We start from the raw sequence: 20,913 nt of genomic DNA on the forward strand, positions 1-20,913 counted from the left end.
ACCTGGTGACAGAGACCATCCGTGCGGTGGGTGTAAAAATTCTCATAGAAGTTGGGTGGGGAGGCAGACACCCTCACAGTGATGTCTAAGGTCCTGTCCAAACTCAGGGCTCACTGATTCTGAGTCAAGAGTAATTTCAAGCACATGATGTTCTTCACGTGGTTGGAAAGAGGTCAGGACCAATTAATATTCAGCTGAAGGCATGAGCTCGAACTGAACTGAGGGGGCAGCAGAGGTAAGAGCAGAGCCCTGGGAAGAAGGGACAGAAAGAGGATCAATGTAGCCCACTGGTCAACTCCCAGACCTTGGTGGTCACCTACTGGGACATGCATTGGCCAGGACAGAGCTACCCATGGGCTGAATTACAAGTGACACTGCAACTTTTAACATCAACTTTAACATTTTAGAACAGTTTAGACTTGCAGAGAGCTTGCACAAATAATACAGAGCTCCCATAAACCCCACACCCACCTTCCCCAACTGTTAACATCTTACATGACTATGTGCTACAGTCTGAATGTTCATGTCACCCAAAATTCATATGCAGAAATTCGAACTGCCCAGGTGATGGTATTAGGAAGTGGGGCCTTTGGGAGGTCATTAGGTCATGAGGTGGAGCCCTCACAAATGAGATTAGTGACCTTACTATTATTACTTCTTTAATAATTTAGTATGGCTGGGCATGGTGGCTCATGCCCGTAATTTCATGACTTTAGGAGGCCAAGGCAGGAGGGATCGCTTGAGGCTAGGAGTTCGAGACCGGCCTGAGCAACAGCAAAACCCCATCTCTACAAAAATAGAAGAATTAGCCAGGTGTGGTGGTGCTTGTGTGTAGTCCCAACTACTCAGGAGGCTGAGGCAGGAGGATCGCTTGAGCTCAGGAGTTTGAGGTTGCAGTGAGCTACAATGATGCCACTGCACTGTAGCCCAGGTGACAGAGCAAGACTGTGTCTCAAATAATAATACAATTTACAGATGGAATCTCACTATGTTGCCCAGGGAGGCCTCACGTAATCCTCCCATCTCGGCCTCCCAAAGTGCTGGGATGATGGGCTTGAGCCACTGTGCCCAGCCAGACATTAGTGCCCTTCTGTAGGGGCCTGAGGGAGCCTGCTCACCTCTTCCACCATGTGAGGACACAGCAAGAAGCTGCCATTTGTGAGAAACAGGCTCTGAACAAACCCTGAATCTGTCGCTGTCTTGATTTTGGATTTCCCACCGTCCAGGACAGTGAGAAGTAAGTTTCTGTTGTCTATGAGCTATCGAGTTCATGGTATTCTGCTCTATCAGCCCTAATGGACTCAGACACTGCGGTACATTGGGAGCCCTGTGTTCAGGGGCTCACAGTCCTTGCGGGAACGCCCTGGCCATGTGACGAGTGTGCAGGGTGTCCAGGGAGGGAGGTCGGGGGAGTCCTTGGACTGTTCCACGACCCAGCTGGGGGAGCCAAGGCCAGCAGACAGGCCGGGAGGGGCGCACGGCCGACGCTGGCGGCCGGGGGTGCCGTCCACAGCAGTAAGGCCTCCTGCCAGCAGCCCACGGGGAGTGGGAACAGGTGGCAGATGCTGGGGACGGGGAGGGCCGCTGCAGAGAGAAGGCAAGGGCCTAGCTATGGGCTGTAGCAGTCAGGCCCAGCCTCCCCTCTGCAGAGCTAAAGTCCTGAGGGCAGGGGCTCAGGTCGGCCTGTGAGGGTCACAAGAAGCGAGGCCAGTGCCCACTGGAACTGAAGTCCGCGGCCGGGCAGAAGCAGAACCTGGCTCACTGGGGCTCCTCTGGGGGCTGCCACCCAGAGATGCACACTCCTCTGCCTAAGGTCACGGCTGTCCCCAACTGCAAAGGAAGCTGGACCTGGCAGGTGAGGGTGAGGCTCAGTGGCCACAGGGACAGGGTACATCCCATGTCACTGCAGCCCCCGAGATCAGAGCAGCATGGACATAAGGGAGACGGGAACTCCAGAAACACAGGCAGGGAGGGGCGTCAGGCCTGACCGACCGGCGCAGAGAGCTCAGGGTGGGGGGAAAGGCGGGGAGAGCTGAGGACAAGCCACACAAGGAGTTCCTTGAACCCCAGCAGCCCAGCACAGAGGCGAACGCAGCAGCTTATGGAACCAGATGGCCTCGGTTCAAATCCTGCCTGTGCGTCTTGCCAGCTGTGTCACTTTAGCCACGTTACTTCACCTGTCTGGGCCTCTGATATCCGTCCACTAGGGAGAATAATAGTACCCACCTCATGGGGTTGTTGTAAGGATGGAGTTAAAACACAGAAAGCGCTGAGGACAGTGCCTGCCCACAGTGCCACGTCAATATCTGCTAGTTTTGCAGTTACGTGCAGTGAAGCAGTTTGAACATCAACCAACGTTTACCAAATTGCATTCCAGGAAACCTTCAACTAAGAGAAACTGCCATCAGAAAACTTCCTATGGTCCAATAACCTTGGAAAAAGCCTCATAGCATACCCTCACCAAGCTCTGACAAGTCCACAGTTAAAAAAACCAAACAGAACTAACGCCCCAAACAACCCTGTCCAATTTTATTCCAAGCCTGTGCCTCCTGGAACCCTCTGAGCACCTCGTGGGACGGTGCTGCACAGGACACCAGTGTAGGAAGTGCCATGGGGGAAGGCAGTGGGACAGGAGTGTCCGGGACACATCATCTGCGGGGAAGCCATGGAGAGACCCTAGTGCCCGCGAAGGGAGGAGGGGAGCAGGCTTCGGTGTGGGGCCCACAGCAGAAGGACAAGGTGCATGTGAGGGACCCCAAGGAGAGGGGGACGGAGAGCACCAGGATGCCATTTGCATGTGGAGGGGAAACACAAGGAGGCACAGGTGAGCCTGAGAACTCACGTTTGGGGGAGGTAGGAAGTGGGGGCGCAGAGAGAGGGGCTGGGCTGGGAGGTGTCCTCGCTTTACTGAAGGCCCCGCTGACTCCATCGCCCCTGCCCTGTTATGTGGAAAGCCTAGTAGGTGCTCACGGTGCGGGTGCAGAAAGATTTCTCACACTGGGGTAGGATATATAAAGTAAAAAGTTTATTTTATCTTCTTGAGGAGAGAGAGAGAAGTAACGCCAAGGTCTCAGGTTTGATCCCTGTACGCACCACCAGATGTTAGTGTGGAAAGCCTAGTAGGTGCTCACGTTGTGGGTGGAGAAGGATTTCTCACACTGGCATTAGTGTACATAAAGTAAAGAGTTTACCTTCTTGGGGAGAAAGGAGTGCGAGAGAGAAAGAGAGAGGGAAGGCAGGGAGAACAGGGAGACACTGTGGCATCCCAAAGAAAGAGAAGGGGTGTCAGCAGCAAGGACCAGTGGCCTGCTGATTTTATGGGGACAAAGGGAAAGAAGAGAATTAGTGACTGCTGTCAGTTAAAGCAGAGGCGGCTGAGGAGTAAGTAGCAGGGGCTGCAACGTCAGCTGGTCCGTCTTTCCTGCTTTTTCTGCTCCCGGACACGCGGTTATCTCTGAGATGTAGTCAGGCTCATCGCAGGGGATGCGATTTGGCCCGAGATATGGTTTTGGGCAGGAAACTGGGGCCTGGAGCTTGCCCCCTGCTGTCCCTCCAGGGGCTTCCCAGGAACTCCTGGAGGCTGTAACACAAATTCTAAAAGCAGATTCTGGCCATGCAAAGAGAAAGCTCTGCAGGCCCTTGTTGTCTGCTGGCTCCTTCCAGGCCTTTGTGAGCACAGGGGTCCCTGCAGGGTGCCTGCCAGCCAGGCAGAGACAGAGCAGGGACACCGCTCCCGACTCATCTGCACATGCTGGTAGGAAATTGCGGGATTAGGTATGTTCCTGTCATTTCTGCAAGGTGCCTGCTTTCATTGCCAAGTGTGGGACTGAGGGTCTAAGCCCTGCGGCTTCCCTGAGGAGGGGACTGGAGAGGGGAAGATGGGGACAGGGGCTTCCTGGGGAAGAACAGCCCTCGGAAGGCACAAGGATGTCCGTCCCCGCTACGCACAGATCGGGTGGCTGTAAAACTGACAGCAGTTGTTCAGGGCCCCTGGGCCGAACTCCAGGCCGACGCTGAAAGGAAAGCAGAGGTTTCTGTGAGACCTGCAGGCCGGCTCTGCTGGCCACTACCAGGCAGTGCAGCCCTGGGAAAGTTACTGCACGTCTCTGGTCCACTTTCCTCTTCAAATTCGATCCTCAAGCCTTCACTTCCTCCTCCCCTGGCCACATCAGCTGCAGCCATGACATTTGTACCTCTCCTCCTGGTGCCAAAGGCATCCCCAGCCACGCGGGCCTCCCACACGCCATCACCGCTGGTGCCCCCGTGCCCCTACGGCCCCGTGCCTGGCCCTCACCTCTGGAAGGCCTGGCGGCAGCACTGGTACACCTCAAAGCTAGTGCTGCTGAGGGTTGTGTTTAGCAGGGACACACAGTCGACCTCGGCCTCCCTGGGCACGTAGAGGATGCCTGCGAGGGAGAGCAGCTGGTGAGCAGAGCCCCCGCTAGAAAATCACGGCCCCAGGTGCTGCACCCGCCAGGCTGCACTCACCCGCCACGCAGGCGTTGACCAGGGTCACGCAGGCACCTGTGAAGAGCGCCCGGAGCACAATCCGGGAGATGTCGCTCCTCCGTTGGGGGACCATGGAGGCTGCAAAGGAACAGAGTGCTCGGGCCGAGGAAGCCACGTACCTCTCTGCCCATGTTCTGTGGCTCTGGCTATGTCTTCTGACCTCCCTTCTGCTTCTGGGTGGCCAGAGGGACAGACATTGTCCTCCTGGCCTCTTGCTGAGTTTAGGAGCCTTTTTGGCCTGGCTCGGACCCCTAGGTGATGCCCCACGTGCCATTAGTGGCAGGTGCAGGAACAAACCTGAGTTTGGAGTCAGGCAGACCTGGGATTAAACATAGACTCAGCCACTGATTAGCCTGGGCCATCACGTCACTTCTCCAAGACTCAGTTTCCCCTCTGTAAAATGGCATGATGATGCCACCAGGCAGGTCGTCGTGAGGAATGGACGTGCTATTTGCTAAGAGCTGAGGATGGAGCAGAGCCTTCCTGCCCACTGCAGCTGTGGGGAAGGCAGGCCAAAGCCTCGGGGGACAGGCCAGCACCACACCTCCTGTCCCGAGCCAGGCTTGGCCTGCAAGGCCATGGTGCTGACCTCCTGGGCGACCCCCAGCTGTATAGAACACGGGCTGGGATGAACCGCCATGGCCGCCTTGTTTAGGTCCTGCCTTGGACAGGCAAGACAGCTGAGGCCCACAGGTCCCAGCGAGTTCAGGCCCCCAACTCTCCAGGACATGGGGGAGGGGACTCACTCAGGCCTCCCAGCATGATCCCAATGGAGCTGAAGTTGGCGAACCCACAGAGGGCAAACGTCGTGAGGGTTTCTGCTCTGACCTGAAATACACAGATGAACAGAGAGGGGCTCCCACAGACAGGACTGGCACCCCGACACCACCCAGGCTCTCTGGCCTTAATTTCACCCACATCCTACATGTCCCTGCCCTTCGAGCTCTCTGTGCTGCGCCCTCCCAGGCCCCCCCACTCCCACCTCTCCCACCTGTCCTTCAAGCCCTTCATCTTCATCACCAGCCGTTCTGGGTGTGACTGCCTGGCTCAGTCCTCTCACTCTGGCCCTACTAAGCTCTGTCCCTGACACTCTGTAGCCCTGTGCCTCTGGTTGCTGTGCTGTCATGCCAGGAGTGGGGGAGTGTGGCCTGCCCGACAGAGTAAGGGACTTGGAGCCCAGCCAACCTGGCGTCCAGCCTTGTGCCACCAAGTATCAGCTTGAGCAAGTCAACAGACTTTTAAAGGTTTCGCTTCCCCATCTGGAGTGTGGGAATGATAGTGCTTGCCGGGCAGGGCTGTCCTAAGGACCATCTCATGTTTGGGAAACGCCAGGCACAGAGCGCGTGTTTGAGTAAGGCGGCTCTTCCCTTCGTTCTCAACAGTTGTTTAATGCCCCAGAAATTAGTCTTAAGAGCCAAAACGAAAAAAATTTGGAAAGAAAATTGGTTTAGGTCCATACCTCACACCATATACAACATTAATTCTACATGATTGAAGCAGATAAATATTAATATTTCAAGCATGAAATGATAAAAATATACATAATTACTGTTGTTAAAAGGTAGTATTACTGCTCTCATTTTGGAGAGGAGCAAAGTGATGCTCAGAAAGCTTAGGGAACTGAGGCAGTTGACACAGCAAGAAGGTGGCTGTGTTAGAATTTATACTCAGCCCTGTCTGACTCCAAGTCTCCTGGCCGTAACTAGAGCATCATATAATCTCGGGACTATAACGCTTATCAAATAACTGTCTAAGTTTAGAAATAATAGAAGCAATCACAACGGAAAAGCTTTGGTGTAAAAAACATTCCTGTGCTCACTTCAGCAACACATGCACTAAACTCAGAATGACACAGAGCAGGTTAGCACGACCCCTGCACAAGGCTGACACGCAGATGCGTGAGAGATTCCATATTTACAAACAAAAACCAATCCCTGTTTACAAAAGGAAGGGGGAAAAAAAGAAAAGACTAGGAAAAATGCAGGTAGGAAATGTAACAGAAAAGGCCTAATGTCTTTATAACAAAGAGTTTATATAAAGATTACTGGGAAAGTATTAAGGCACCTGTATCCCAGCCTGCTCACCTACAGCTGTGCTCCCTACAGCAGCCCGAGTGATCTTAACATGCAAACGGGCCAATCCTCAGTAACTTCCTGCTCCTCTGCCACTCTCTTTTACAATCACCCCTGCTCTAGCTGTGCTTGTCCCCTCTCTGTTCCCTAAACAGACCACGTGCTTTGCAACCTCAGGGCCTTTGCACACGCCTCTTCCTTTGTCTGGAATGTTCTTCCCAGCTGCTCCTGGCTGGCCCCGTCTCCTTCCTCCAAGTCTCAGCCTAAATGCCACACTTCAGGGAGGCCTCTTCTGACCGGAGCAGCCAAGAAAGACCCTTCTCTGCTTCTTCTTGTTGTTTTCTTCATAGAACTTACCATAAATTGTGGTTATTTATTTTTTATTCCTTCACTTTCTTATACTGTCTGTGTCTCTCACTAGACATAGGTTCCATGAGAGCAGAGACCATGTCTGTCTGATTACCCGCCCCCCACCTTTTGCCTTTTCTTTTCTTTACTTTTCTTTCTTTTTTTTTTTTTTTTTTTTTCATGACAGGGTCTTGCTCTGTCACTCAGGCTAGAGTGCAGTGGGTGTCATCATAGGTCACAGCAACATCAAGCTCCTGGGCTCAAGCAACTCTCCTGCCTCAGCCTCCCGAAGTCCCAGGACTACAGGCGGGAGCCAGCGTGTCCACCTAACTGCCCCTTTCGTCCTGGTGCCCAGCGCCTAAGGGGTCTCAACAGACACCTGCTGAAGGATCTAAGTTCATAAAAACGACCCCCAAGGGCCGTGCCTGCTATTACCTCTGAGGAAGGGGAGAGACCAGGGCTGAGGGCAAGGAGTGAGGGGAAACCTTTGTTTTATGCTTCACACAGACTATTTTTAAACTAACGACTACATTTCTTTACCATTTAAAAAATAATCAAAAAGACAAGAAAAATATTTCCTGTTAAAAGTTTCCAGCGCCCAAGTAATGTGAATTAATACAATGAGCTATTATTTGCTCATTAAAGTAGAAAACCTGTTTTTGCAAAGAGGCTACTGAAAGCTGTTTGGTGTGCGGTGAAGCAAATGCTCGCGGCACGACCGGGGCCTGTCATTTCAGCTGATGGCCTCAGCTGCTGTCACCCTTTGGGGAGGTTCCCGGCAGCAACCGCAGAGGACTCCTGTGTGACTCAAGCAGCCCACATCTGGGACAGCTCCTAAGGAAATGATCCAGGAAAAGGGAAAAGTGCTACGCACAAGGATGTTCATTTCAACACGGTGGCTAATGGTCAAATAATGGAGTTGACTTGAATGGCCCAACAGCAGGGACGTGTTAAATGTGTTAGGTGACATATATGGAAAATGATGCTTACGTCACAACAGTAAGTAAACAACAGAGCTGGCCACACCCCAGTGTGGATGCTCTAACAGCAGCAATGTAAACGCTCTCTTCAAAAGGATAGAAGAAAATGGAGAGAACAACAGTTGTTACTTTCTGATGTCAGGTTACGGGTAATTTTTTCATTCTCAGTAATGTTACTCGAGCTTGCATTCACTTAGAAAGGTTAATTTTATGGAGCTTCGGAGGCTTGTTAGAATAAACTTTAACCAAAGAGCCAAGCCCTGGACGGCACGCAGTGTATTAGCAGGGGAGGGGACGGTGAGCTCTGCCTGTCTCGCTCCCTCTCCCGGCTCATGGGAAGCTGAGGCTATGCCTTCGGTACTGTGGCAGGTACTGCCCCCTGTGTTCCAACTGAAGGGGCAAGGTGCAGCGGCTGGCCCAACGCCACAGCGGGTGGCCCATGTAGACCTAGATCTCAGCTATCTCAAACAAGGCTCTTTCTTCACACCTGCACCTCGGCCTCCTGAGAGGCCCCAAGACAGATGGCAGCAAAGCCTGAAGCCATCCTGTTTCCCAGGACCATAGGATGTGGCAGGGTAAGTGCCACTTCAGTGTGTCTCAGCCAGGCCCAGGGAGCCAGGCTGCAGGGGGGGACGGAGACACTCACGGAGATCCACTGCTTCCTGGTGCCAGCCCACTCCTCAGCCCCTGCCAGGCGGCGCTGCTTGTACTTGGAGAGTTCCTGATAGGCCACAAACTCGTTCACAAACAGCTTCATCCCCAGCAACTCAGCCACCACGGGGCAGTCCTCCCAGGCCACGCCCATCAGGAAGGCCACAGGCCGCAGGATGTAGGAGCAGATGAGCTAGGGCATGAGGACAAGAAGCATGGCTGGGACCCTGTGCTGGGCCCAGGCCACTGCCCACTGCCCACCCGAGGCCATCCCCTCCACGGGCTGAGCGGGCTGGCTGGACCCACACCTGGAAGCTGAGCCCGTCAATGTCCACCATGTTTCCCAGCCAGGAGAGGACAGCGTTGATGAAGGCCAGCACAGCGAGGTACGCAATCAGGTTGGCAATAATATTGGTGACCACTTTCACTGAGATGGTGGCCCCATTGCTGACTGCTTCTATGAGGTTCCGAGCATCTCTGTTGTTGGGGTCAAAAGTGATCATTATTGGCCTGTCCCCACAAATGGCAAGGGTCCCCATCCTACAGGCTCAGGGGGAAACCTTGGACAGAGCAGTTCAGAGCCACAGGACCCTTGTTTTCCCTCTGAGACCCGGAGCATGAGAGAGGGGCTGGTCAAAACGCTGGGATGAGACCCAGGTTTCTAGCACGGCGCTGGCCCACACGGAAGCCATTAGCCACATGTGGGTTTTAACCACATGAAGGGAGTCTGGGTCAAACTGACTTGTGCTATAAATATAAGACACACACCAGATTTTGGGGATTTAGTATGAACCGATGCAAACTATTTCAATAACTTTCACATTGATTGAAATATAAATTTTTTATGTTGAAATGAGAATATTTGGGGTATGTTGGCTTAAGTAAAATATCTTATGAAAATCCCCCATTTCTTTGTCCTTCTTTTGAGACCCTGTGACAAAAAAAGGATAAAGAGTCTACTTAACATTTCAGCATTAGAATATTTTGTTTATATTTTTGTCCTTTCTGTTCTTTCCTTTTTTTCTTTTTTTTTTTTTTTTCTTTTGAGACAGAGTCTGGCTCTGTCACCATGTGTAGAGTACAGTGAAGTCATGACAGCTCACTGCAACCTCAAACTCTTGAGCTCAAGTGATCCTCTTGCCTCAGTCTCCCGAGTACCTGGTACTACAGGCCTGTGCTACCATGCCCGGCTAATTTTTCCATTTTTAGTAAAGATGGGGTATTGCTGTTGCTCAGGCTGCTCTCGAACTCCTGAGCTCAAGTGAGCCTTCAGCCTGGGCCTCCCAGAGTAGGAGGATTACAGGTGTGAGCCACCTCACCTGGCCCTCTTTGTGGTTTTTAAAAGACAGCTAGAGGAAATTGAAGATGACAGAAGCAGCTCATGTTCTCTTTCCATGGGACAGCACTGCCCTGGAGCCTCAGGACGTTGTGACATTGGGGTTGCCCACGGTGTCCCCAAGCACATTAGTGCACAGGGTGCGTTTTCAACATTTTTTAAGGATTAAATGTGACACAACACTGGTTAAGACTGTGAGGAAGAGATGCTAGGAGGTAAGTGAAATCAAAGACAGTGCAAAATACGTCAATAGGTGGTTGACACCTGGTGGTCAGGGCTCAGGCACGTGGAGGAGGTGGCATGAAGCCTTTTCATGACATACATACACAGACCACAGGCCACACCCCCAAATCCAGGCCTCACTCCCAAGCCTGGACCAGTCCGCTGTGTCCTGCTGGTCAGACAGTGGAGATTAACATGTGAGAAGCAGAGTCTGCATGTTTGCAAGCACTGTGGTTTGAATGTTTGTTCCCTCTGCAACTCGTGTCAAAACTTAACCCCCAATGGGGCAGTATGGAGAGGGGGGGGCTTGAGAGGTGATTGGGTCATGGGGCTGACACTATTTTGGATCAATGGGTTAATGGGTTATCAGGGGCGTGGCACTGGTGGCTTCATAAGAAGAGGAAGAGTGACCTGAGCTAGCAGGTAGCACACTCAGTCCCCTCACTACACGATGCCCTGCACCATCTCAGCACTCTGCAGAGTCCCCAACAGCAAGAAGGCTCTCAGCAAATGCAGCCCCTTGACTTTGGACTTTTCAGCCCCCATAAATGTAAGAAATGAATTCCCCTGGCTTATAAAGGACCCAGTTTCAGGTTTTCTGTTATAAGCCACAGAGAACGGACTCAGGCACAACCAGGGCAGCAGAAGAGGACAGGCGGGCCTGGGCTGGTGGAGGACAGTGATGGGCAGAGGGAACAGGACCCTGCGCCTGTGCTCCACCCCCCGCCCCCCGCAGGCCCTCCTGCTGTGCTCACCCGTAGGTCAGTTTCACTCCTTCCTCACTCTTAACCTTGGACTCCTCCACCTCCGGGTAGACCAGCTTGGACAGGGCCAAAGCACAAGGGGCAGCCATCACGGACGCAGCAATCAATGAGGCGGCATCGATCTGCAAGAGTGAGGGTGGGGGTGACAGGCAGACGGTCAGAGAAATGTTGGGGGCCAAGGACTGAGGCTCAGGCCGGCAGGGGGACATGTGTAGTCTCCCCACTGCTATGTCCTCATTGTCATTACTGCTGTGATCATTGCTAATAACAATACCTTTGTGCACAGAGGGTCACAGGCTGTATGTACAGGACTCGTACTTCCTCCCAGAACTTCCTTCAGTTACACAAGTGCTGCTATCCCCATTTTACAGATGAGGAAACTGAGGCTCCAATGGATTAAACACCACTTACCAAAAATAAAAGAAGAGAAGGCGTTAGAACCCATCACATCTTTTGGCTCCAAGTTCAAGGTGCTTCCTTCCTTTATAGGAAGTTTTTTAGCTATCTGTCTTTGACCACTAATCCCCATTAGCTGAGTTTCTCTCTTACTGAGGGTTTTGTGGTGGTTTTCAACAAAGCTCCAGAACTGATAGTTGAGATGGATTTAAGAGGTAACCCGATTCAACCTTAGCATAGGTCATGTCCTAGTGCAAGAATCGTACTCCCTCTATAGGATCCCATTTTGAATGCTCACTGTGACGGGGAACTCACCACCTCAAGGCAGTGCATGACACCGCTCCTGTAGTTCGAGAACTGTTTCCCAGGAAATCTCCCGCCCACAACAGCCATCCTTTGGCCCTGGGTCAGCCCCCAGGGCCGCCCCCGGCATTCTCCCTCCTGAATTTTCATCCCCACTGTGGCCCCAAGCCCTTTGCTTCCCTGTTCTCTTCCACAGAGGTAGATGAGACACTTTAACTTTCCCCAGAACTGTGTCATTTACTGAGTGGGGAAATTTGAACCAACTCAAACATCTAACAACAGGACAATGACCACACGCTGCCACTGAAAATGATGGTGCTCAATGCCTGGTGATAATACGGGCACGTGCCCACACAGTCGCACACAGAGAATAACCAAGACGACGGGGGAGAAAACAAACCCCAGCGATGCACGGAAAGAAGAGCAGAAAGAATACCCCGGAATGTCAACGCACTAGCTGTCCCTGGTACTGGGGTCAGGGGTCATTTTGTTTCCTTTCTGCTTTTCAGTATCTTTCAAAATATCTACAATATCATTTTTATGATTGTAAAATACACTTGTTCTCCTTAAAGTTTATAATAAGCCAACTTCATTCTCAAATTTCAAATAAAAAGGTGAAGGAGGAGGAGGGAAGTTGAAGTCCATGCTCAGGCTGATGAAAGCAAAGGCAGAAGCCCGAGAAACACCCCGTTGTCACCCCAGGGATGTACCAGGACCTGCCAATGGGAAGCCAGCCGGGAAACGCTCCCAGGCTCTGAAACCCCTGGATCGTCCTTCTTCCTCTTCTAAACCCCAGTTGTTCTTTTCCATCACAAACAGAAATTCCTTAAAACGTGGACAAGAACCAGCGACAGCCTGACAGGTGTGCGGGCCCCGGGTCCTGCTCCCTGCTGCATGAAGCCCCGCTGGGGGCGGTGTCCTCTCTGCACTGTCTGGGCTGGGCGTTGGGACTTCACCTCCCTCCTCCTCGGTGGCCCAGCTCCAGTGGGGACAGTACCAACACCCGGAATCTTGGGACTTTTCCCTCCACCAGCCAGGACTCTGCCCCTTCCTCCGGCTTGTAGATTACGTCTGGTTTGTAAACTTGGGTCCCAGCGGGGAACATACTCTGCAGTTGTCACATTCCTGGACACTGTCCTCTGAGTGGGCCAATGGTGGCCACAGCCTCAAATGCCGCGGCCGGCTGTTTCCTGCTCCCTGTGGAAAGGGCTGAGTCCTGCACAGGCGGGGCTCCCTGGGTGCTGGGTCAGCCCCACCCAGCTCCCCCACTGCCAGCTGCTCTGCAAGGCCCTGATATCCCCAGCCCTGCCTCCAGGCACCCGGTCAGGAATGCCTTCTGTCCTGCCACCCGAGGGCCCACTCCTGCCACGGCCCTCCTCTCTCTGACCCAAAGGTGTTCCATGTGGACAGAGATCAAGGATAAGAGCGCCCCACTTGAATTTTCTAAAGGCTCTCTGCCGAGAGAGGGAGTAAATCCAGACAACTGCAAAGCATTAAGTGGACAGTTTCAGAAGGACAGATTTCTGACCCCGACATGTCAGGAAAGAACTTTCGCTCCTTCACCTCCACGCGAGGCATCGCCTGCCTGTTACTGTATTTAATCCCCGCCCTGCCGTGCGGTGGGCAGTGACTCTGCCCGTTGTACAGATGGGGACACTAAGCTGTGGACTCACACTCGGCCCTGCGCGGGGTCTCACAGGTCCTGTGCACAATTCATGGAGGAACATGGGTGGCCAAGTGCTCAGTGTCACCCTGCCCAGCCTGTGTCCGCAGCTTGAGGCTCACATCTGGGTCTCCTCTCATGGGGTCCCTGAGCCGGTAGAGGGACAGTCTCTAGGGGCTACTGGGGGAGCCGCTGCCTACCTTAGAGCCTTGGGGAAGCACGGTGTGCGTGCAGCTGTGGGTGGGAGTCACAATGAAAGGGTCAGCTGTGACCCCTGGAGCCACGGAGGGGAGGCCTAGACCAGCATTGCTCAATACAAATATTATGGGATACACATCCATAATGTAAAATTTTCTATTACAGTAGCCATATCCTAAAACATAGAGGAACAGGATAAATTATTTATTTATTTATTTTTCTTGAGACAGGGACTCACTCTGTCACCCTGGCTAGAGTGCAGTGGTGTCACCATAGCTCACCGCAACCTCAAACTCCGGTGTTCAAGGGATTCTGCTGCCTCAGCCTCCCAAGTAGCTGGGATTCCGGGTTCAAGCATCATGCCTGGATAATTTTTCTATTTTTTGTAGAGATGGGGTCTCTCTGTGTTGCTCAGGCTGGTCTTGAACTCCTGCCAAAATTATTCTCCCGCCTCAGCCTCCCAGAGTGCTAGGATTATAGGTGTGGGCCACTGTGCCTGTTAATTTTAATAATATTTTATTTATCCCAATATAACCAAAATAGTTTCTTTCCACCTGTGCAATCAATATAAAATTATTAATAAAATCTCAATCTTTTTCCTGCACTAAGTCTCACTGCATGTCACATTTCAAGTACTCAACAGCCACGTGTGGTCGGTGGCTACCGTGCTGACAGCGCAGGCCTAGAAATGTGCGTGTATCAGCAATAGGAGGGGTGCGGGGCAAACGGAGCCAGAGGCTGAACAACAGAGTGAAAGGTCTTAAGGATATGGGGGCTTGGAGGAGACAGCAAGAGGGACTCTTCTGGGATAAGGGGGCTGAGGGCAGAGCCAAGGATACTGAGGACCTGACTGGGCAGGAGTTAAAGGACAGGTGGGCGGGCGGGGGAGGCAGGGTGCTGCAATGGCGGCCAACAGCCAGGTGGGGGCAGAAGAGAGCTTCTCCGGAGACTGGATAGGGGCAGATCCAGAGGTAGGAGGGGAGGAAGAGAGGAGGGGAGAAGGGGAAGACGGAGGGGAGGAGGGGAGAAGGGGAAGATAGAGGGGAGGAGGGGAGCAGAGGAGGAGAGGAGGAGGGGAAGAGGGAGGAGGGGAGGAAGACCTGTTCCAGGCTCTCCCCCTGGGCCAGCTATGTTGTAGCCTGGGGCTTCCAAACCACAGGCTGTGACTGGAGGCCCAGGGACACACAACTCACCCTGGCCACCTGCACATTCCTTGCAGCTAAAGGGAAGTAGGTTCCCAGGCTCTGTCTCTGAGGAGGCCAGATTACCCAGGGCTGGGCCTGGACTCTGGCCTGAGAAAGGGAAGGAAGGAGCCTGGGTATAAAGCCAGAGTGTAGAAAGGGAGAACGTTCTTCCAGTATTTCGGTTTTAAGCAGTGGCTGGGAGCCGCAGTGACACTTTTGCACTAGGGGAACACCAGAGGTATTGTTTTCATAACTGTAGGGACCAAAGCAAGGTTAAGACATTTAAAGGCCCTGAGTCCTGAAAATATTATGGCATCGCCTTCCCCAATGTTCTACCATGAAAAAAGTTTCAGGAAGAAAGTTTTGGGTTTTGATTTCTGAAACATCAAATTCCTTCCAAAAACAACTGGCAATGGGAGGGTGGGGGCTGCACCAGCTCTGAGGAGCCCTTCCCGGGCCTCAGTGAGACAAGGTGCAAAGCAGATGACAGTCTCGGGCGGTTGGCCAGGAACCAAAGTCCCAGCGTGCAAGGGGCCCTTCTTGAAAAGTCACTGAGCCGCCAGCTCTGCCCAGGCAGCTCTGTGGGGAGTGGAGCTGAGCGTCTTGGTGTGGCCCAGGTGTCCTGAGTGAAGGACAGACTGAGGGGCAGCCTGGCTTGTCCTCTCACCCACCTCAAGGCCACCACCAGGGACAGAGATGAGAGAGACAGGTGTAGTTGGGGACCAGAGAAGGGGACAGCTCAGGTCATTCTGTGGTCCCCCCACCCACACACATGCAGCATCAGGACAGCCTGGGGGACAGGCACAGGCAGGTGAGGGTCTCTCTCCAAACCAGGTGTCCTCGCTCCAGGGCTCAGTGGCATTGCCACACGTGGAGTAACTCACCCCCTCATCCCCAACCTGCAGAACATTCTGGTTTTTCTTTGTTCACAGTTACAAATAATGTCAAAATTTTACATTGTTTGAACACTTCTGAGGACATTTCTGTATCATAATATTCCTCACTGGATCAGAGGGAAGGAGTATTTTTAAATTGACTGATAGATATACAAAAAATAAGATGTAATTTAAAAAGCTTTAAAAAATTGATTGATAGATGTTCTCCAAAAAGGTTATAGCAAATTAAACTCCCACCACAAGTGGGTGAGTACCCCACCCCCTGGCCCTTTAGAGGCGCATACAGTATTGCCTATCATTTAGAAGAAATACAGATATTATTGTTTGAATTTCTTTGAACATCAGTGAGCTTGAATATGTTTTCATAATTTATGAAGTATTTTCTCCTGATCAATAACTTTTTAAACAGTGACTTTCCCCCACAGCACGTTTTTCATTTACATTAGTCAGCTCTGTCAACTATTTCTTTGTCCCTCTGGATTTTGTGTCTTGCCCAGAATGTTACAAGAAAAAAGCAAGTTGCAGAAAAGTACGGGTAGAATCACCTCATCTTTTATGAAAAACAAAGCAAGAGTGTGTGTTCAGGTGTATGTACTTAGATGGCCACAAAGAAAGCTCTGGAATGACATATTTTTAAGTCAGTGGGTCTGAAATTGACCATCTGTATACTGGGCCCCAAACCTGTGTTTCAGATTGTGCAGGTCTGGGGTGGGCTGAGACTTTGCATTTGTAGCAAGTTCTCAGGTGAGCTGATGGTGCCGGCCCACGGACCACACTTTGAGAACCACTGCTCTAAGCTGTTAAAAGCAGTTACCAGTGCGAAGTGGGGTTAAGAAACAGATTTTCAACTGTCACTTTTGCAACAACCGAGAATTTCTTTGACAGTTAAGGAAAAACCCACCGTCTCTGAGGATCTGCAAGTGGAAGCACAAGGAAGTATAAGGCACCGGCATCCACAGCAGGTTCCTCTGCCTGCGGCGCAGGAGGAGGACTGAGACTGGTCTAAGCGCCCGGGTCACACCGCTGTTATTTGACCTACAAGTGCAGGTGATCAGTAGCTGCACCAGCAATAATGTCGGAACAGAGGAAGGACGTGAGCCCACAGAGTGTGGGGAGCGGGCAGGGAAGGAGTAGGGCAGCTCTCCAGGGACAGCCTGGGTGTGGGACTGTGGAGAAGTGAGCATGAGTTTTGGGGTCACACAGATCTGGGCTCAGATCCTGGCATTGGGTTTCTCACTATTCTCTATGCCTCAATTTCCTGATCTGTGAAATGGGGATATTAAACAACTAGCACATTGCCTGGTACGTAGCAGGCACTCCGTACATGGAATACTGGGAGTCTTTCCCCCAGTGGCCATGGGAGAAGCCTGAGCAAATGGTGCAGCCTCCAGGCCTGCCTTGCCCAGGGGACGCCTCTCCTCTCCCCAGCACAGCAGCCCGGGCTCCAGGCTCAGAGAGAGCCCAGGGCTGCTCTGGCCGGAGCTGTGTGGGGCTCCCACGAAGGTGGGTTTCAGGCCCTGGGCACAGCCAAGCAGAAGGAGCCTCTACCTACCCCAAAGGAGATATAGACGCCCAGCAGGCTGCCAGCAATGGTGGAGTAGCCTCCAGTCAGGACAACGTGGATTTCAGAGAGTGTCATGTCTGCCAAGTAGGGCCGGATCAGTAGAGGAGCCTCGGTCTGCAAAGAGGAAGGATGTCAGACAAGCAGAGCTCGAGTGGTTGGGCACTCCCTCCACTGCCCCCTGCCCCAGGAATAGACAGGTCACAGTGACACTGTCCCGACGGCCTGCCATGTGCCAGCACCCACAGAGCACCTTAACACCGTCACTCACAACCTTCTGAGAGAGGAGCAGTCACCCCCACTTCCCAGCAAAGCACACGGAGGCTCAGAGAGGCTCAGAGAATGAGCCCCGCTCCGCACAGGGGTGGAAAGCAGGTGCCAGGCCTGAGCTATAAGGAAGCCCTGGGGGTGGCCAAAAAGAAAGGGGCTGGGACGTTAGACGGTGTGTTCGCTTCAGAGCACTGGGCAGCCTGGCCCTCACTGTTCACTGAATGCATAGTTATTGAGCACCTACTGTGTTCCGCACACTGCTCCACAGAAAAAGGGCACCAGGTGAACAAGACCAAGTCTCTGCCCTGTGCGGTTTCTAGCCTGGGAGCCCAGGAGGGTGGGAGTGGCTTAAGCAGCTGATAGGGGACATGGTTCATCACCAAGGGACCAAGTAGATAAGCGGTGGCACTTTAGATGGTGACATTAATAAAAGCTATGAGGATACGTGAGAGAGAACGCCTAGTGCTTCAGGGGCATTTAAAATTGAGTAATCAGCAAGGGGCTCCCCGGGGAGGTGACCCGGGGTCTGGGTTAGCTGAGAGCTGAAGGAGCAGCCACAGGATTTGGGGGAACAGCACCCAGGCAGAGCGAAGAGCAGAGGCCCGAGGCAGGAATCGGCGCAGCGAGGTGAGGAGCTCAGCAGGCCTGCGAGTCTGCCGCAGACACACGGGTGACTGGGCGCGGGTCCCGTGGAGGCAGAGGAGGGCAGGGCCCCGGCAGGGCTGGGAAGCAGGTGAGGAGTGGACCGGTTCCAGTGGGGAGTGGCGCCATCTGCTCTGTGTGTTTGAAGGGTCAGGACAGACAGCAGGGGCGGGGCTGGAAGCAGGGAGAAGAGGGAGGAGGGTGGCAGGGTGCTGTGGATGCCACCTGGAGGCAGCGCTGCAGGACTCACGGGATGCAGGGAGCCAGGGAGGCAGAGGAAGGCAGGTGGCTGTCTGAGGTCTGTCTGAACACCCGCATGGAAGGTGCCAGCATTTGCTGAGAAGGGAAAGACTTGGAGAGGTGCAGGTGTGAGGACAGAAGGCAGGTTCTGTCTGCTTGGACTGAGCGTATCAAACGTGAGATGCCCCTTAGAAACCGGAGACGAGGGGCAGGAGCCAGGCGGCCATGGCAGTGGAGAGTTCAGCGCAGGGGTGAGGACTGCAGAGCAGGAGAGTTGGCTGGGAAGCCCTGGGGTGCTGCAGCGCGGGGAGGGGCGCGCGTGGGAGGACAGCGGGCCTGGCCTCGGCATTTGAGGTTCACATGACGCCGCTGCTCCACGCAGGTCCCCCAGGGCCTCCCCTTGGGAGATGTGGTGAAGCCCTGGGGTCTAGGTCAGCTTGAGCAACAACTTGTCCAGAGATAGGTTACCTTGGGAGGTCCTCACGTCACCCAGTGTCACATTCACCTACGTATGTTCTCAGCAAGAAACACTGAGCACATTCAGCTTTTCACACAAAATAAATGCTGTCGTATTTTAATATCCCTTTCTTTTGCCTTAAGGGAGTTTTGGGTACTTAATCTGAGATCACATCTGTCTTAATTAGCTAAAAATAAAAAAAATAAAAACCACCAAAAACCCTTTGAAATTGACACACTTGCATCACAACAAAAAAGATGCAAATGGGCTGGCTGTGGTGACTCAGGCCTACAATCGCAGCACCTTGGGAGGCCCAGGTGAGAGGATCACTTGAGGCCAAGTGTTCAAGATCAGACTGGGCAAGAAGCAAGACCCCATGTCTACAAAAAAACAGTGAGATCCTATCTCTAAAACAGAAGCAAAAAAAAAAAAAAATTAACTTTAAAAGACATGCAAATATTCTCCAAAGTTTCCTAAACTGTCCATTGTACTATGGCATCTTGTGGCAAGTCTGTCTCTTAGCCACTAGAATGTCAGGCAGATGGGTCAGGACAGAAACTGGAACACTCTGCAGAGGCTGACCCTCAGGAGGGTCAGGCCTTCTGAAAGGGACTCAGGGCTGACGGTGTCTTCGGAGGCACACTTACTTTGGAAAATGCATTTTCAGAAAGACAGAGGAAAGACAAGACAAAATGATGTAGTGGAACAACTCTGGCCGGGAAAGAGAAAACTGGGACTCTAAGTTGTGGCTTGTGGTTGTGGGATCTTGGCCAAGTCATTTCCACCTGAGAGCCTCAGTTTCCCCGTGTATGAAATGAGCGATGGGACTGCATCTGTAGGCTTTGGGAGTCCTTAGGCTGATGAGGCAGCTAGAATGGTAGGAGATGCCAGACAGATGGCATCCTCCCTTGCATGACCCAGGCAAATGGGTCTCCCACATGGAGCATCGCTGGGGCAGCAGCCTTTGGGGACCCGGGGAGAAGGTTCCAAAGGCTCTTTCTCGAACTGAACCAGAGCTCCGGGGACCCAGGGATCCATCCTCTCTGGGGAAGCTGCTGCTGAGCACGTGGGCAGGAGGCTGTGGTACCCACCTGGCTCACAAAGATGTTTCCAGCCACACTCAGGGTCTCAGTGGCAGTGGTGCCCATGGTGACCTGCATCAGCCAGGCAATCTGGAAGGAAGCAAGGTGCTCTTTGTGGGCTGACATGGGCAAACCCCAGAGTCAGAGAGAGTCGGGTAGAAGTACCTGACACGTCTTCCTTCCAACTCCCAGCCTAGTGTGGGACCCCTCACCACGTGTCCCCAGAAGGCCCGTTCATCTTCTCCTTCCACACCTGCATTGATGGGGCTTTTCCACTTCCCAGGCCACCCATTCCACCTTAGCACAGCTCCAGTCCTTAGAGCAGAGCTTCTAACACGGAGGCAGGGGGCTCTGGGGGCGAGGGCTTGGGGAGCAGGGGGCTCCGGGAGGGCGAGGGCCTGGGGAGCAGAGTATGTGGGGAGGGGCTAGGCTCTGGGTGCAAGGCATTCTGGGACAGCGTGACCCCTGAAGCTGGTGACTCTGGGAGAGCTGGGGTCACCAGCACCGGGACTCACCTTCATGATCAGCCACTGCATGAGGCCCAGGTAGTAGAGAACTGACATAACGCAACTGAAGAAAACAATGATGGGCAGAACCTGTGGGAACAAGAGTGTAGGGCCTGGTCAGAGGCAGGCAGGGCCAGGAGCCCCAGACAGCCCATGCAGATGCCTCACAGGGTCAAGGAAGCAGCTCTGAATTCAGCACGAAATTCCCGGTATTCCACTCATGGGGCCTCTCTGAGGCAATTCTGCCCCCTCTGTTCCCCTCTGAGTAACGCCCAGGCCATCCTGGGCCATGGAGGGAGGGGCCAGAGGCACCACTGTCACCCCTGCTTCTTTGTCTGAAATGGGGTAAGATGCCACCGCTCAGGGCTGCTGTGAGGGTTGCAGTGTCCGTCCTCCTTCACGAGCTCAATCCCTGGCCTCGGCTCTCGGCCCTCACCCCTGTCCTCTGCTTCGAGCCTGATTGAGGGGACCTGCATCGTTCCAGTGTTCCAGGTCCACTCAGTGCCAGCAAGCCCAGAAGCAGACTCATGTGACACCTGCAGCCAGCACCTCCTCCTGTCACTTGGTACCTGGTGCCGGACTCTGCACTGCTGGTCATTGACCCCAACATCCATCAGTTCTCCCCTCAAATCT

The 20,913-nt window shown here is 53.1% G+C and overlaps 1 protein-coding gene and 1 non-coding gene across 2 annotated transcripts in view; one reads left to right on the plus strand and one right to left on the minus strand.

Annotated features, from left to right (window-relative positions):
* Positions 1-2,613: 2,613 nt before the first annotated feature.
* Positions 2,614-20,913, minus strand: part of LOC138381928 (sodium/nucleoside cotransporter 1-like) — a 49,133-nt gene continuing 30,833 nt past the window's right edge. The window contains exons 9-18 of the mRNA XM_069466576.1: positions 20,290-20,370; positions 19,784-19,864; positions 17,075-17,200; positions 10,874-11,004; positions 8,869-9,037; positions 8,556-8,753; positions 5,256-5,337; positions 4,489-4,587; positions 4,295-4,406; positions 2,614-4,013 (exon numbers count right to left, since the gene is read on the minus strand). Of these exons, the coding sequence (XP_069322677.1) occupies positions 3,941-4,013; positions 4,295-4,406; positions 4,489-4,587; positions 5,256-5,337; positions 8,556-8,753; positions 8,869-9,037; positions 10,874-11,004; positions 17,075-17,200; positions 19,784-19,864; positions 20,290-20,370 (1,152 nt within the window). The 3' untranslated portion in view covers positions 2,614-3,940. The remainder of the gene's footprint in view (positions 4,014-4,294; positions 4,407-4,488; positions 4,588-5,255; positions 5,338-8,555; positions 8,754-8,868; positions 9,038-10,873; positions 11,005-17,074; positions 17,201-19,783; positions 19,865-20,289; positions 20,371-20,913) is intronic.
* LOC138382083 (U6 spliceosomal RNA) lies at positions 6,321-6,427 on the plus strand. The gene has a single exon (XR_011233255.1). It is a non-coding gene; the product is annotated as a U6 spliceosomal RNA (small nuclear RNA).

This window comes from Eulemur rufifrons, chromosome 3 (genome assembly GCF_041146395.1).
Source record: "Eulemur rufifrons isolate Redbay chromosome 3, OSU_ERuf_1, whole genome shotgun sequence".
Classification (NCBI taxonomy): Eukaryota; Metazoa; Chordata; class Mammalia; order Primates; family Lemuridae; genus Eulemur; species Eulemur rufifrons.